Genomic DNA, 16,594 nt, shown 5'->3' with positions numbered 1-16,594 from the left:
CATCATCCTAGTGTATAGATGGTGATGCTGCCTTGATGGTTTTCCTAAATGCACAGACACATCATTACAGAAACAGTTGTGAGTGTGTGGGTTGAGAGTGTGCTGTGTGAGTGAGGCTCTAATTCTCACATATAGGAGATAGGCTCCAGTTTATCTGAGCTACAGCCTCATCATGGACAAGGGTTTTTGTTCTCATATCCACATTTGTTTTGTATCTTGCCACATTTCCCTCATAGGGTATGTGCCAAATAGTCATCCAAGAAAGCACCAAGAGTTCCTGGCCATTTCAGCGGGTGTTATCCTGATAATGTCCTTCCTCATTACATTTAGTGCTTGAGACAAAATGTAATGGTGGGCCACACAGGATACTACATTCTGTTTATCAGTGGGACACAGCAGCATTTTCTCTCATATTCCAGTTATTCCAGTAGTATATTCTTATTTCTGACTGGCGAAATGCAAACTCCCTTTAGCACTCAGTGTGCTATACATCAGATATACACTGGCATCTTAGTTAGATATTTTATGTCATCAGCTACTATCATATACTTCCCTGAAACAAGCCCTGGTCTCATTGGCTGGATGGATACCTATTGCCCTTCTGCTTACTGTTATAAAGATACTGGAAGTTAGTTACAGTGTATTACTTCTATATTTATGTTTTGGTCAAATAAGAGGTGAGCAAGAATGAGTTTCATTTTTCTTGAGTGTTTTGTTGATGATGTTTGTATGAGTCATGATAGTTGTATTTTATTGTCCTCCAATTGAAGTTTGCCAATCTTGGCACAAATTCTATGTACAAAGCATACTACTTACAGTATCTAATTCTGGTATTCTAAATAAGTAGCATTTTGAAGTAGCCATTTTGAAGTTTTAAAACATTTTTGTTTCTCCAGCTGAGATTAATTTGTATAAGAGATCTAGCTATTAATATATATGATGGTTTGTATATGCTGAGCCCAGGGAGTGGCCCTATTAGAAATGGCACTATTATGGCTCTGGTGGAGTAGGTGTGTCCTTGTTGGAATTGCTGTGTCACTGTGTGCCTGGGCTTAATACCTTCATCCTAACTCCCTGGAAGCCATACTGGCAGCCTTCAGATGAAGATGTAGAACTCTCAGCTCCTCCTGCACCAGGCCTGCCTTGATGGTGCCATGCTCCCACCTTGATGATAATGGACTGAACCTCTGAACCTGGAAGCCAGCCCCAATTAAATGTCGGCCTGTTAAGAGTTGCCTTGGTCATGGTGTCTATTCACAGCAGTAAAACCCTAAGACAATATATTAATGCATTAATATATTAGATGATACATTCTGATCAAAGCTCTTCCCAGGGAATGAAAATCCTCATAAAACCATGTTATAAACTAGTTTTCTGCTTGTTGGCCTCTGTATACATATGCCTTTGCATGCTAACATACATTATAAACTTGGTTACAGGATGCAAGTTTCCATACAGTTTTTTTCATCACTATTTTAGTTATCTCTCTCTCCTACCTTTGTCTACAGCATTCCCCGCCTCTTTCTCTGTTTAAACCTTTCCATGTGGTATTTCACCCCTGCGACTTTCATGTTGCCAGCAGTCTTCCGTCTCCTCTTCTTTAAAGATACCTCCTATTAGGTGTTTTCTCTCTATCAGTGATGCAAACGTAGGTCAGATCAGACTGGATTAAAAGCAGATAAATGCTGGGTATCCAGCTCTACAACAATAAATACTGAACCTTCTTCTTTTCTTATTTGGAATTTCTTTTCTCCCCTGTATAGAAACTGCTTTTAAAAAAAAAAAAATCCTGTGTATGTAGCAGATGTGCAGCTTGGTCTTCATGTGGGTCCTGAACAACTGGAATGGGGCTGTCCAAAACCTGTTACCTGTCTGTGGGATATGTTGTAGCTGGGCTGCCTTGTTTGGCCTCAATGGGAGAGGAAGTGTGTAGAGTCACAGAGACTTGAAGTGCCAGGGTAGAGGGGCACCTGCTCAGAGGAGAAAGGGAGGGGGATGGGAGATGAATTGTGAGAGGGGGTGACTGGGAGGGGGCAGTGAGTGGGATATAAAATGAATAAGTAAAAATAAAATAAAATAAAATTTTAAAAAGAAAAGAGAGAAGAATCCCAAAGACTAAACTAAAGGGCAGTTTACATAGCTTGTGGTTTAAACTCCTGACTATCTGGAATGTGGGTGCCTTATAGGCCTTGGGGAAAGGCTTGGGATGGTTTTCATCCCAGTTCCTGGATCCCTGGGTCTGTCTGCTCCCTGGTGGGTAAGTCTCAAGTTTTGTATCAATGGGTTCTTGCCTTTGGAGCTTTGATGTCTATATAAAGACATTTATTAGAGCTCAGGTTTTATCCAAAAGGATGAAAATAAAAGCATTTATCAATATCCCAACTTCATAAAATTTTAAATGAACAATGAAAGAACATGTTATCATCACATCTGCTAAGCTGAATCTTTGTTTAAAACCTGTCATGGTTTTTCTTTTCCTACAGCACACGGTCCCCGGGCCTCCCTCATAAGATTTGATTCCATTGAAATATGTTTCTCGGAGGAAAAATCGCCTATGCGTCATATGTCTGCAGTCAGCTCTAATGGTTAATGTGCAACCTTCCTTGAAAAATCTGTTTTACAAGCAAAATGTTGACACAGTTTTAATTATAGCACTCGAGTGAGCACTGCTGTGATTTTTAATACTCCTCCATGGTAACATTGCCGCCGTTCTTGTAGAGGAAGCACTGCTCTGCCATTCTGTCCTTTCCAGTGCTTTGGGGTTTTATGGGAACACTGCCTTCTCTCAGTTGAAATTTTTTATTTTGTCTTAAAGAAAAGAATGTGATCACAAGGTTTAGTGTATTCATTTATTAAAGTAAGCATTCTCTATGACAGTCATTATTTAATATGTCACCATGCGGACCTTTCAGGAGTCGCCTTAAGGAGGTGGCTTCTCTGTAAGACAGTACAGCAAGTCTAGATGCCTGTTTATTTGCATTGCAGACACTTTCCACATTTTTTTAACCTAAAACTATATTGATATAGATATTAAAATGGCATTACACTGAACATTTGTGCTTTCCAGAAATAGAGTCATGGTAAAATGGTATATAAGAAAATGTGCTTTAACGTAGTAATCATCAGTGAACTCTCTTTTGTGTTCATGATTAAAAGAGAGAGACTGCTTGAGAGTCCATCTATATACATTGCTCTTCTTCGTGTTTAAATGTGCGTTCTGCCTTCCCGCTCACTGCCCACATCTACTCGTTAACATCGCTAGCTTTTTGGGAGAGTCATGAATGTCAGCCAGTTGATTAGTTCTCATGTTCTTCCTTACTGCTTCTTCTTACTCCGAAGAGAGGTGGGTGTGGTTTATGATACTGTTTGGGCTCTGGGGTGAGCCAGTGCTCTAGTCGTCTCAATGGGAAGGACATAGTCAGATATCACATGAACCTTTATAACATAGTTCTGATTAAAAAAAAAAAAATAGAGGAAAGGTGAGCCCGCATCCTCACAGAGGATGAGGACAGCCAAGCTTAGGCCAGGGCAGGGCAGAAGCTGAAAACCGAAGTAGCAGTCACTGCTTCGTTGGCACTGGCTGGGAGCGAGCATCGTTCTCAATGGGAAGAGTGTGTGCGATCAAGACCAGACGGCTATCCGTGAAAATGTGTTACATGACTTCATCTCTTTTCAGCGTTAAGATCTGATCCGCTTGATCCCTCATCTCATGAAAACCTGTTCTTTCCATGTCTTAAAAATCTTTTAAAATGTATTAATCATATTTTCATCCACACACAATATATTCTGATTATAGTCACCCAAGTGCATGGTCTTAATCTCTCTTCCACTCCATCAATCTTCTTGCTCTTCCTCCAATTAGTCCTTCTAGGTTCATGTCTTCACATCAAATGTGGTCCAGTTTGTTTCATTAGTGTTCCTTGCATTACGTGGATGGATGAGGAGTTATTTACAGGAATGTGACAATGTACCAGTGGCCACACTACTGAAAACAAGCACGTCTCCTCCCCCCCCCAGGAGCCATTAACAGCCATTAGCAACTGAAGGAAGCACATGGGGGGGGGTTCATCAACACTTCCCCATCAACACCCCCACCAAGAGCTTTCATTTTAAGGGTGTATGTTCCACACACCTGTCTTGTGTAAAGATTCAACTCTGTGCAAGAACACACTGATGTATCTTTTGGAGTTAGAGTTCATACTTAATATATTTTCTAGATTGCTGTGGCTATGAATTTGTGTTGGTTTTTATTGCTTTGGGGTCAAGTTCTATAGCACAGACATTCGAGTGCATATGAGGAGAGTTAGACTTCAAAACATCGGCTTTTTTAAATTTTTGAAGCAGCAGCTCCCGAGTGTGTCCAATATGAACAGTAAAGGACACAGCTTGAGGGCTTGATGTTACAAATACAATATTTGTTCGTGTGATATAATTCCAAGTATGTGAGTCAACTACATGTGCTACTTTAAAAGAAAACATATGGAGTTTAGAATTATATGCTACTATATTTAGCATTATGTGTGTATGTATTCTATATTATACTGCCTAAAGTAGCACTCAACAGAGAAATACTGAGGAAGACAGAAAAGAATACATTTCCATTTTTCTTTGATCTCAATTGAGTTTACAAGGAATTGGCATTCATAGATAATATATATATGTGTGTGTGTGTGTATTTATATGTATATGTATTTACAGACAAGTGTGCATATATATTTATGTGTATGTATATATACAACATACACACATACATATATATATATATAATGTATACACACACTTTTTTTCTGTAATAATGTTGAACAATTGTTAGGGGTCTATCTAAGCTCCACCCCACAGTTACCCTGGCAACAGCCAGGTAGGCCTGGCCTACTATAAAGGGGGCTGCTCAGCCCCCCCTCTCTCTCTTATCTCTCTTACCTCTCTCACTCTCAGTTTCTCTCTTGCCCCTCTTGGGCTCTCCTCCTTTTCCCCCCTCTCACAACGTGGTCATCGCCGGTCTCTCTGCCTTTCTCTGCCTCCACTACCCCCTTTAACTTCCAACCCATGCCCTGAATAAACTCTGTTCTATACTATGCCAGTGTGTCTGGTCCCTTGGAGGGGATGGGGGAAGGGATGCCTCGGCATGGGCCCGCTGGGGCACCCCTTCCCCCACACCGCCATAGAACATATTCTCTAACTTCTTTCTCTTTTTATGATTACAACAGCAATAAAGACATAAAGCTTGTCTTATCTCTAAGTGCTTACTCTTTACCTGCAAGGCCTTTAATTGATACCTTTAAATGTCTGTTGTTTGTTTTTTAAGGAACTCATGAGATTCGCTGAAAAATATTGCCAACTTGATATGGAACAAAGTGTAGTTATTTCACAAGTATACTTTATTTGTCTTTTCTGGACAGTTTCCGGTTATTTGAATTACATATTAGAGTAAATTTGCTTGGGTTCTACTTTACACTTATTGATGAGAAAATAATGACAAATTGGAATATTAGGGAGATACATTATATAATGTGAAGAGTGGGTTTCCAGTTGCAATGATCATGCTAAGTATTTGGATGGCTTGCATTAAACACTAGATAATCGGTCTGGATTCAATTTATCCTTGTAAAATTAAGACACTGAGACCAAACTGATTTTAAAGTTTATTTTTACCTGAAAGTTTCATCATTAATTTGAAAGCTTAAAAGAGTACAGTGTTCACTGCTCTGCCAAGAACCTCAAATATCAGTGTTCAGCATCAGGCATGCAAGGGGCAGAACCCAGGCTTTATACATCCAAGATGAGAGCAACCCATGCCACCATGTGGAGTTCTAAGAGCTTATAGAAACCTTATAGAAAAGCCATGACGATGAGGTAATAGAATAACAGTGGAAGCCTGTGGTTGATGGATTAAATTAATAAACATGTAAAGGAATAGAGGACTGGTAATGCTTAAGAAAACTAGGGGAAAACCCACTAAGAACAGCTGTAAATGAAATTCCATCCATATAGCAATTACTCATAGCACCATAGTCCAGGCACTGTCCTTATCAAAGATACGAGGCTGAGACTGAGTTGCTGATGTTGGACTAAGCTTCTCATGATTTGGGAAGGGACAGTTCCCTATGGAGTTGTTGGAGCTGAGGTAGACAGAAGGCACACAGGAGATCTCCTGTTGTTCCTGGACTTGATGATTCACAGCACCAGAAGGTTTTGGCAATATCTTGCCTACATGTCAGTTTCTAAAAACTCTCTATTGTGAGTTCCCAAACTGAATCTGCAATTTCTCTTATATATGTTGGCTTTCTTGACAAAAAAGTGGGAGATACAACTGTGTTGGTGGTGGCGCTGTGTGTGTATATGTGTGTGTATGGATGGATATATATATATATATATATATATATATATATATATATATAATATATATTAAGCATATATGGAAATATAATATATAATATATGGAATTATATATAATATATGGAATTTTATATGTGTGTGAATATATATATAGATATATGTACACACAGAGAGATAGAGAGAGACTCTTTACTCTCAGATACGGTGTTACAGTGGTGAGGATGTTGGCAGGATGGAATGTATAAGAGTGGTGATCTAGCCTCCTATGGGGCATGCTTCCTAACTGCCGTGTGTGTCATCTGGAAAGCCATCAGTTCCCAGGATAACCTTTGCAGTGTATAATCTATAAAACGTACAGCACAGCTAAGTGGGTTCTTAAGCACTGTTGTGCTTCAGGATGAGCCTGCTTAGGATGGCCTCTCAGTTCCCTAAGCAAGTGTTAAAATACCTCCACCTGAGGGAAGTCTTCTCCTGAGCCTCACGGCATGGATGTAGTTTTGTATTGTCCTATTGCTTTCAACCAGTGGTTCTCAACTTTCCTAATGCTGCAACTCCAAAGGGACAGAGTCCGTCATGTTGTGGTGAACCGCCCCCCCCAACTGTGGAATGATTTCATTGCAGCTCCATAACAACAATTTTACTACTGTTATGAATTGTAAGTATCTAATATACAGGATATCTGACATGCAACCCTAAATAAAAGGGGTTGCGACCCACAGGTTGAGATCTTCTGCTTGGCCTTTCATTATTTGGCTGACCACGAACATCGCTGGTTTCAGTGGGGTTTCCTCCTTTATATTCTTGAATAGATGATAAAGACAGCAGAGTCATAGTTATGTTTTGAATATGAAGCATCCTCTGCAGACTCACGTTTGAACGTTTGAACACTGTCACGAGCTGGTGACTCTGATTTAGGAAGCCGTGGAATCTTTAGAGGTGGCTCAGCTGACAGAGGGCACTCACTGGGAGTGGATTTTTGAAGATTCTAGACTATATGGCTTCTGGTCTCAACCTCAGCTTTCTGATTGGTAATGACCTTATGCCTAGCAGCCTCATGCTCCTGTCACCATGGAGACCATTGTACCCTGCTCAACTTTCCTAGACTTCAGGGACTATAAGCCTCTGAGACCATGAGCTGACGCACATCTTTCTTCCTTTAAGTTGCTCCTGACAGGCATTTTATGTCAGTGAAAAGAACATCACAGGCACAGTGATGTAGCATGTAGACAGGCACAGTGGCAGTGGTCTGTGCAGCATGGAGGCTTTGTTAGGAAGGTAAATGATCCTCCTCCAGATCTCACCTGTCTGTGTAGTAAGACAGAATCTGTATTTGAACCAGAAAACTGGATAACTCATATGCAAGTTTGAAATTGACAGCCGAACTGTTATTGTATATTACATTTCCTTTTGATCTAGATAAACTTATCTAGACCAGACTTGCACATTCTGAAAATGTCAGTAAATTATAAAAGCTTAAAAATAATCTCAAAACCAAGCTAATATAAGTGCACAGACCACTGTACAGTGTTAACAGGTAGCACTGGGAGAACCATGCATGGAATGCTTCAGAAGCTGTGTGACATGGTGCAGGAAGCGAAAGCCATGACCACTAACTGCTTCCTAAAAGCAAAGCGTAGCTGAGACTTGAGTACCTTTCGTGCCAATAGTGACACTGCGTCCTAGAAAGAGAAAGAGAAACTGTGTGTTTGGAGATGATACAGAAGACTGATTATGGCTTAAGAAAACTGATTTATATAGAGAGAAATAACTAAATTGGCAGTGCTGGCTAGGAGAGGGGCTTTGGAGTGTTTGCTCCGTGCCATTTCCTTGGAGACCAGTCTCTACAGAACTAGTTGGGTACTGAGAAAGTGGTTCCCAGCAAACTCCTATCAAGTGCAGCTGCTCACATGGGGAGCAGTAGCAAAGGCTGTGTCAGAAAACTGGACATGGTGCCTAAGGAGCAACCTTTAGTGGGGTCACGTTGATTTCTGAGAACGTTGGCTTCGTGAGTAACTCACAAAAAGCCATTTATTGAGTTTCTAAGTTACCACCATGTGGGAATAATTGCAGGCCCCGCCTCTTAGAACTTCTAAACCCGAGATGGAAAGGAAATAGGATGTTCCCCGTGAGAAGGCTCTCCAGGCTGGCAGAGACTGGGCAGACCATCAGTTACTGCCAGTGTTCCCATACAAAGATGCGTTGCCTTCGCTGGGTTCGTGTCTCCTCAAAAGCGCACTTTTCTATAAAGTCATCTACAGAGTGTCACTCATGGGTACCTCATGGGATTCTTTTCCCCCTTTCATTTAATTATGCAGTAGTTAGACAGGGTTTCTCTGTGTAGCCCTGGCTGTCCTAGAACTCACTCTGTAGACCAGGCTGGCCTCGAACTCAGAAATCCGCCTGCCTCTGCCTCCCAAGTGCTGGGATTAAAGGTGTGCGCTACCACCGCCCAGCATAATGATTGTTTACACCTGTTCAAACCCAGCTTATTTCACCAGGCAGTTACGGTCAGAGGGTGGCATACCTTCTCCTTTGTCTTCCTCGAGATTAAGCAACATCTAAACAGGGAGAACCACAGTTCTGTGAGACGAAAACCAGTTACATCCAGCATTCAAATCCGTTATCTTCCCCTGCCAAGTCCTGGAGTTCCACTTTAGTACTTTCTAGGAGCCTCGGTTTCATTTGGCTACTTCCGGGAATTATTAATGTCAGACATGTCAGCCAATGCACTCGACGTACTGCTTTATGTCAGTGTGGGGAATGCTTTAACAAGCCCAAATATCAAGTCACATTAATTGTGAAATTAACATTGCATTCTGCTTTGTCTCCATAATACAGAATAAATTATTCTATCCAGTGTTTGTGGAAATGGTTCTCAACCAACTGCCAGCAGCCTATCTTGCAAAATAATGGTGTGCAAGATCAGAGGTAGCAGGAAAGGGAAAACTGAGTTTCTTTGTTACTTTACCTATTCTTGCTTCCTCCTGGTGGCTGTACCTACCAAACCGGTGGAAGGAGGCCTTTCCTCTTTTCTAAATCATTCAGCTGGTGGCACATTGGTTTTCCCTCAAGAACACCCTGTGTTCTCAGGTGATCACATGTTTTCTCACATTATTCATATGGACAGGGCATTCTGTTCATGGTTGACACATATTATTGAGCAATGGTGGTGCCACCCACCATGGGCTTTTCCTGGTGGTCGGGTGAAAGGGCTTCAGTGCAGGAGATGGAAGGGGACAGGCTGTTTCCGCAATATTTCTGTTCATTGAAAAGCAATGACCGTTCATCTGAAAAGATGTCATAAGCTCTGCGAGTTCTGCTTAGCAGGCTTCCGCACTGCACCCCAGCAGCAGTGCCTTGAGGTCCCTTGTGTCACTGCTGGTCCAGAGAAAGAAAACCGGGCACCAAAATAATCCAGTGTGGTGCTATATAGGAGAAACGCTGCTGCTGTCTGCAAGAATAACCGTGGTTTGCCGTGTGTGTGTGTGTGTGTGTGTGTGTGTGTGTGTGTGTGTGTGCTGGAGTTCTCACCTCCCTTCCTTCTGTTTCAGCTAGCTGTGAGGTGGCTGGAACACAACTGCCATTACCAGCACATGGACGAGCTCCTGCAGTACATCCGCTTCGGCCTCATGGATGTGGATACCCTCCACACGGTCGCCCTCTCCCACCCCCTGGTCCAGGCAAGTGAGACGGCCACCGCCCTTGTCAATGAGGCCCTGGAATACCACCAAAGCATCTATGCACAGCCCGTGTGGCAGACCCGCAGGACAAAACCGCGATTCCAGTCCGACACTCTCTATATTATTGGTGGGAAAAAGCGTGAGGTCTGTAAAGTCAAGGAACTTCGGTACTTCAATCCGGTAGACCAGGAGAACGCGCTCATAGCCGCCATCGCCAACTGGAGTGAGCTGGCTCCCATGCCGGTGGGAAGGAGCCATCACTGTGTGGCGGTCATGGGCGACTTCCTGTTTGTAGCAGGAGGGGAAGTGGAACACGCCAGTGGCCGGACCTGTGCTGTGAGGACTGCCTGTCGCTATGACCCCCGCAGTAATTCCTGGGCAGAGATAGCACCCATGAAAAACTGCCGCGAACATTTTGTGCTGGGTGCCATGGATGAATATCTCTATGCAGTAGGGGGCAGAAATGAACTGCGCCAAGTTCTACCTACAGTTGAACGATACTGCCCCAAGAAGAACAAATGGACTTTCGTGCAGTCCTTTGACAGATCCCTGTCGTGTCACGCTGGATACGTGGCTGATGGCCTTCTTTGGATATCAGGTAGAGAGTGCCTCCTAGGTTGGGTTTATTGAAAAGCACTTTTGCTGTGGCATAAATTTAAAAGTCATCTTCTGGATAGTGGCCCTAAGTAATGGAGCAATTGAGCTAAGGATGCCATTTTAGCAAATAAGTATAGTTTATTGAGCACCTACTCTATAGAGAACCAAGACATTGGGAATAATTGACCTTCCTGAGTTTTTGTTTGTTTGTTTGTTTGTTTGTTTTGTTTTGGTTTTGTTTTTGTTTTTTTGAGTGGTGACTGTTGTAAAAATTCAGGATGAAAATTACCGGGCCATCGCACCTGTTTTCCAATGGAGCCTTGTATTGCTTGATGCCGGCTCTTGATTATCTGTGCGGTGAAATCCACAACGCTTTTTACCACGTCCTTTGCTTCCTTCTGCTTTTGCTCCTGCCTGCCCAGTCAGGAGCCATTTCTTTGGAGGCAGGAGAAATAAAATCCTAGTAAATCCATTTGGCTGAGTATAACAAGAGACTCTCCTCCAGGGATTAGCTATGCTGTCTATTGGAGGAAGGGATTACATTGCTGACAAAAGGCTTTTGTGTTATCTGGGAGGGGTAGTTACTGATGCCACCCATTCCTGCATACTCTCCCATTCTGCCTGGGTGTAGGAAGTTTAAAGTCTATTTCTGTTTACTCTTTTCACTTATGTTTACACAAACAAACAAACACCCTTTGCTTATAGAAAAACTAAAGAGACTAGTGAGTAGGTTCCACTGTAGCATAGCTTCAGGCAGTAGCTGTTCATCTTTATCCACCCTGGCTTTCTTCAGCCCCTCCAGCTGCCATGTTTTTGTACAGAAGGCTGTGAGGCATGCGCCATCCGTCTCACAGCACCAACCTATGTTTTCTGTTCTCAGTTGGAGGAGATCCATTTTGTAACCCCAACAGAAGCTGGGTTTCTGTATCACCAAGCACCCTTAGAGAACAGAGAGATCCCTAGGTTAGATAGTGGAGGGCAACCCTGATACGCAGACTTAGATGAAACAACCGCATTAGGAAGTGAAGGCTTCTGGGATTTCCCCAGTTGCCATTCCAGTTTTTAAAATGTCATGTTTGACAAAAATTATTCCTAGATTAAATTATTTTTGGCTCTGTTCATTTTTCCTTCTTCTATCTTCAATAATCCAGGGGACAGAGCCTCAGCTTCTCTGGTTGAGGCCTGGGCTATTTTCACTGCTATAACCTATCTTATATTAGAATTTAAGTAGTTGATGAATTAATGCATGAAGTAAAGACTAAGTATGTGATGAGGATAAATGAGAACCCAATATTTACTGGTCCTATATACCAAATAAAAACATTAGAAATTAGTGTATATGTAGAAACACGTAAATAAAACTCTTATTTATTAGTAGCTTCTTTCTTCCCCTTTAAATATGTATTGTAACTATTAAGTCACCAGGATTGTGGTTGGTTTTGATGAAGAAATTTCCAAATGACTGTGACTGAGACTTTGATACTAACAGGAGCAGGTCTGGATTCTCCTGAACACAGAACAGTGATGAGTTTGTGAAATCAGTGCAGTTTTTATTTTCTCACAATTTACATTTCTCCCTTTGACTCATTTGATTTCTCATGTTGCTAATGCAGTATACTCTTAACATTTGCAATGTGCTTTCTAAATTTTGCATGAATTTCACATAAATATTTTAATAAGTATGTCTCATTTGACACAGCAAAATACAGCTTTTTTTCCCATTAATTTATTTATTCATGTTATATCTCCATACCATCCCCCGTCCTCCCAGTCCTCTCCCATTTTCTTGACTTTCCCCTCACATAGTCATAAAGCTGTGACTTCCCTCCACCCCTTTCAGTGAGGCCTAAGGGAGCAAACACTCAGAAACCGGGCCAGACCTACCGTCCTGGGATCAAGTATCTACCCGTTCAATAAGGGTCTGTGTTTTCTCTTTCCATTTTCTTACATCCATCAACGTACTGTGTATCTCATAGCCAACTCACGTTGCTTTCCTCCTCTTATGAACGAAAATCCGTTCTCTTTGCTCCTTGAACTAACGAACACTGTCTCTGTTAACCGAGTTTAATGAAAACAATCAGAATTTTCGCAGGCTTCCTTCTCCCTACTGTGCACTTGAGACGAGAGTCTCACTTTCCCGTGTCGAGTGTGAGACCTCTAATTGGAAAGAAAAGGAAATGGCCAGTGACATTTCTAATACCTGTGGTCGTCCGCCTCTCTTCAGGCCCAGCTTATAATAAACCAGTTGTGAGTGTAACAGAGTGGGGAAGGCTGGCTGCATTTGCTCATGGGCCCCTTTGAAAGGAGACAAGGTTTCATCTTCTGGTCTCCGATTTGGAAAGGTTAGCCTGGTTTATTTGGAACAGATGAAAGTGTGTGAAGCTAGTTCTTACCGTTGACCAAATCATCAGGTATTTCTGGTTGATAAAGGAGGGTTGAGTCGTTTGGCACCCTCCTGGCACTCCGCAAGCATTGTCAGGGTAGGGGTGGTGTGGATTAATAAGAATGTGGATTGCAAAGGCTTAGTTCTGTTCCATAGAATGCAGAATGAAGGTGTCCTCAGAGCCTTTGAAGACTCTGAGTGTGCTCCTTCCTGCTCTGTGTCCCCTCCTGTTCTGTCCATTTGGGGTCAAAGCATTTTGAAAACTTCACGGCTTTATCAGTATGAGAACCAGAGAATCCAGAAAGCTAGGTTGGATGGCTATGTCCGTTAGCATTTAATTTAAGATGTTAGAGACAGTCAAATTTTAAAGGTTTCTGTACTATTTGACACTGGGACCCAGGGCACAAATGTTCAATCATATTTTGGTTTGAAATCCACATTCCTGAAGTAAAATAAGCATTAGATACCCCGTAGCTGTGTTCTAAAAATACATGCTCCCTGTTGTACTGGATAGCATGTGGACCACTGAAAAGATTCTTGTGTGTTTACATGAAGGAAAATTCATCTGAGCCTCTTTGCAGAACTTATCTGTCTATTTCTATCAGATGGCAGCAAAATAGTGAGACACTAACCATAAAATTGGTGCTAAAAACTAAAAAACAAGCAAATGTTACAGTACTTACTCAAAAACATCATGTCATATTTCCTTGATTTTTCTTAGTAAATGCGATATCCCTATATACTATGGTGCTGTGCCATAAATAAATGTAATCAATTCAGTAAACACACCTCCTGTCCTCTAGAAGCTGACAAAGATTTTTATTTTTTTAATTTTTATTTTTTTAGATATGTCACTGATGAAATAGCCTATGTTAACCCTTCTTTAATTCCTAACAACTATGTTTATTTTCATCTTAGTTGGGTTTAGATGAAGGTTGAGTTGTCCCATTGTATTTTATTTTAAGATTTTTTTATTTGTTATATGTAAAAGACACTGTAACTGTCTTCAGACACACCAGAAGAGGGCATCAGATCTCATTATGGATGGTTGCGAGTCACCATGTGGTTGCTGGGATTTGAACTTGGGACTTTTGGAAGAACAGTCAGTGCTCTTAATCACTGAGCCATCTCTCCAGTCCCAAGTTGCCCCATTTTAAATTGCTTTGACTTACTCAATCTACTGAAAGAACTTTGTGTTTTCTACCATTCCTCTAACATTAAAACACGGTAATTTTTAAGTGATGCTGTTAAAAATACCACAGCTTTGGTTTTCCTCTCCCTGCACAGATATTATTGTGTTTGCATTTAAAATATTGGGAACTAAGGCCAGGCATGGTCATGGTTGGGGTGTGACACCTTAATAGATAGAGTACAGTTCCTCGCAAATGTGAAGCTCACCCCACTTCTCACCAGTCTCGAGCTGCTGAGCAGGGTCCCAGCTCGGAGTCCTGTTCTGGTCTCATGCTGGAGCAGCAGGGTTGGGTATGGTAGGCAGTCGCTGTGAGTAACAGTGTGGTGCTGGGAGTCTTTCCAGGGTAAGGAAGTAATGTGAACAGCAGGAAGTAACCTTCAAGGTGACATGCAAAGCGGCATCCTGGGCCCAGCTGGTACTACCTCCTCTGTCTGCTTTCTGTCATCCATTTGCCCCCCTGACTTTCTACTTGAGTATCATCATGGAATCAGTTCAGTCATGCCCTTGTCTTTTAGGAAGCACAGTGTCGGACACACCTACCTTTCTGCTTTTCTTGTGAGGTTGCCTTTCAATAACCACACACACATACACACACACACACACACAGTTACACAGTCACTAGAAATGCCCTCCAATGGGAGATGGAAGGGTTGCAGGGAGAGATGATTTAACTATATCATAACCTCAAAAAAGTAAAAGAACAAATGGGAGGTTGACTCCCCTCATGTGCTCCTTATTATTTAAAGGGGCAGAGCATTTGCGTAGAGCCTGTGCAAATTGTCCTGCATACAGCAGTGTAGATGTTATGTATATTGTTTATGACAATGACATAGAAATCTGTATGGGTTTGGCACCAGCAATTTCTTGTTTATTTGTTGTCAGTTTTTTAAAGCCATGTTGAAGCTGCAGATGCAAAAATCCTGGACACAAAGGACTGACAGTTTCCAGCCAGCTGAGACTATAGGACAGCTCCCAGGAAGGCGTGCTGGGGCATCGTCTCAGTTTTCCAGGCACACGACAGGTCTCAGCACTCTGTTCCCCACTAACCTTCTTTCTTACCCTTACCTCACTGGCGTTAACCTGCATCCATTCCTGAAGACCCCTCCCTCTGACTTAGAGGACCTGGCCTTCTGTTTTTCATGGTAAACACAGAGGGAACAATAAACACTGTGAGCAGACAGGTGGGCAGCTAAGCAAGACATGGTCTGGGCAGGGACCAAAGGCATCAGCTAGGAAACACTAGCAAGGAGGATGCTGGTCCGGCCCTCTGGAAGAAGCCTCTGGAGTTACACGGGGTCAGTGATGGGGAGGAGGTTGCAGCGCCCAGGCCACAAACAGGACTCCACGATGAGTGAGACTTGTCTGGAACTACAGAAATACCACAGTCCAAAATATTTTCCTGACATTTTTTGATTATAAACATTTCAGTGGAAGGGATTTCTGATGGATGACATATGGAGAGAGGCAGAGAGCTATAGTTAAGGTGTAAAGAGAGAGTCAGGACCTAGAACTCCGGTACAAGCTCCACCGGCTGCTGGACTGTGATTCCCATGGACATTGCATCAGTGACATTTCATGCCTGAGTCAGAGCTCATCAGATAATGTTCCAGTTACTGTCTGCCTTCGTCTGTGTGCCTACCTGTGGGAAGAGAGTGTGCAGTTTCTGGGGCACACACAATTCAATCCTTGTGACAGCAACATTTTTTTTCTTTTATTGTAAATTGCTTTTGACTTTAAGAAGGGAAAAGGAGATGAAAAGGATAAAAAGGAAGCAAAGAGAAAATTGTCTGAGAAAAGAGAGTGCAGTTAGGAAAGAAAACCCAGATCAATGGAGGGACTATTCTTTATAGAAGGGTGCAAGTGCATTGACTGACTTGTAAGGAGGGGTGTAGGAATTAGAGACTTCTCTTTGGTTAGCAAACTCTGAAAGCAATTTCAGAGTACCAGGAATGAGAATTAATCCTGGAGACTGACTACAGACTGTAGAGTCTTGAACAGGTAGGAGTGACTTAGACAGTGAGGAAAGAAAGAGATTCTCAAATAGCCCAAAAAGGGAAATAGGGGTATGGGTCTGGGTACCAGTGAAGGAAGATGATAGCTATGGGCCTCTGTCCCAGTTCTGAGGTGAGGGGTGTGGGTCTGGCTACCAGTGGTGAGGAACAGAAGCTGAGAATTTCCTTGTTGATAGATTCAGGTGAGATGTTGAGTTTCTGCTGAGATTGTATTTTATCCAAGCTTAGGTGGTGGGCCTGAGGAGAGAGTGGTGGGAAAAGCCTTTGAGAGAACAGGGAACTGATAGGTTGGTTTTGGTTTTTTTTTTTGTTTTGTTTTGTTTTGTTTTGTTTTGTTTTGTTTTTTGTTTTTAAGTACGTTTTTTCAGAACCTACACCAAGTGTGAAAGCTTTT

The 16,594-nt window shown here is 42.2% G+C and overlaps 1 protein-coding gene across 3 annotated transcripts in view; it reads left to right on the top strand.

Moving 5' to 3' along the window:
* The window catches only part of Klhl32 (kelch like family member 32), a 253,142-nt gene that overhangs the window by 205,485 nt on the left and 31,063 nt on the right, over nucleotides 1-16,594 (top strand). For all 3 annotated transcript variants that reach the window (XR_007977000.1, XM_052176161.1, XM_052176160.1), the window contains exon 7: nucleotides 9,888-10,614. Coding sequence is in view for 2 of the 3 variants with exons in the window: in XM_052176161.1 (XP_052032121.1) it covers nucleotides 9,888-10,614 (727 nt within the window). In the remaining variant the exon portion in view is untranslated. The remainder of the gene's footprint in view (nucleotides 1-9,887; nucleotides 10,615-16,594) is intronic.

This window comes from Apodemus sylvaticus, chromosome 3 (assembly GCF_947179515.1).
Source record: "Apodemus sylvaticus chromosome 3, mApoSyl1.1, whole genome shotgun sequence".
Classification (NCBI taxonomy): Eukaryota; Metazoa; Chordata; class Mammalia; order Rodentia; family Muridae; genus Apodemus; species Apodemus sylvaticus.
The sequence above is the reverse complement of the archived record's forward strand: the minus strand, read 5'-3'. Positions and strand labels throughout refer to the sequence as shown.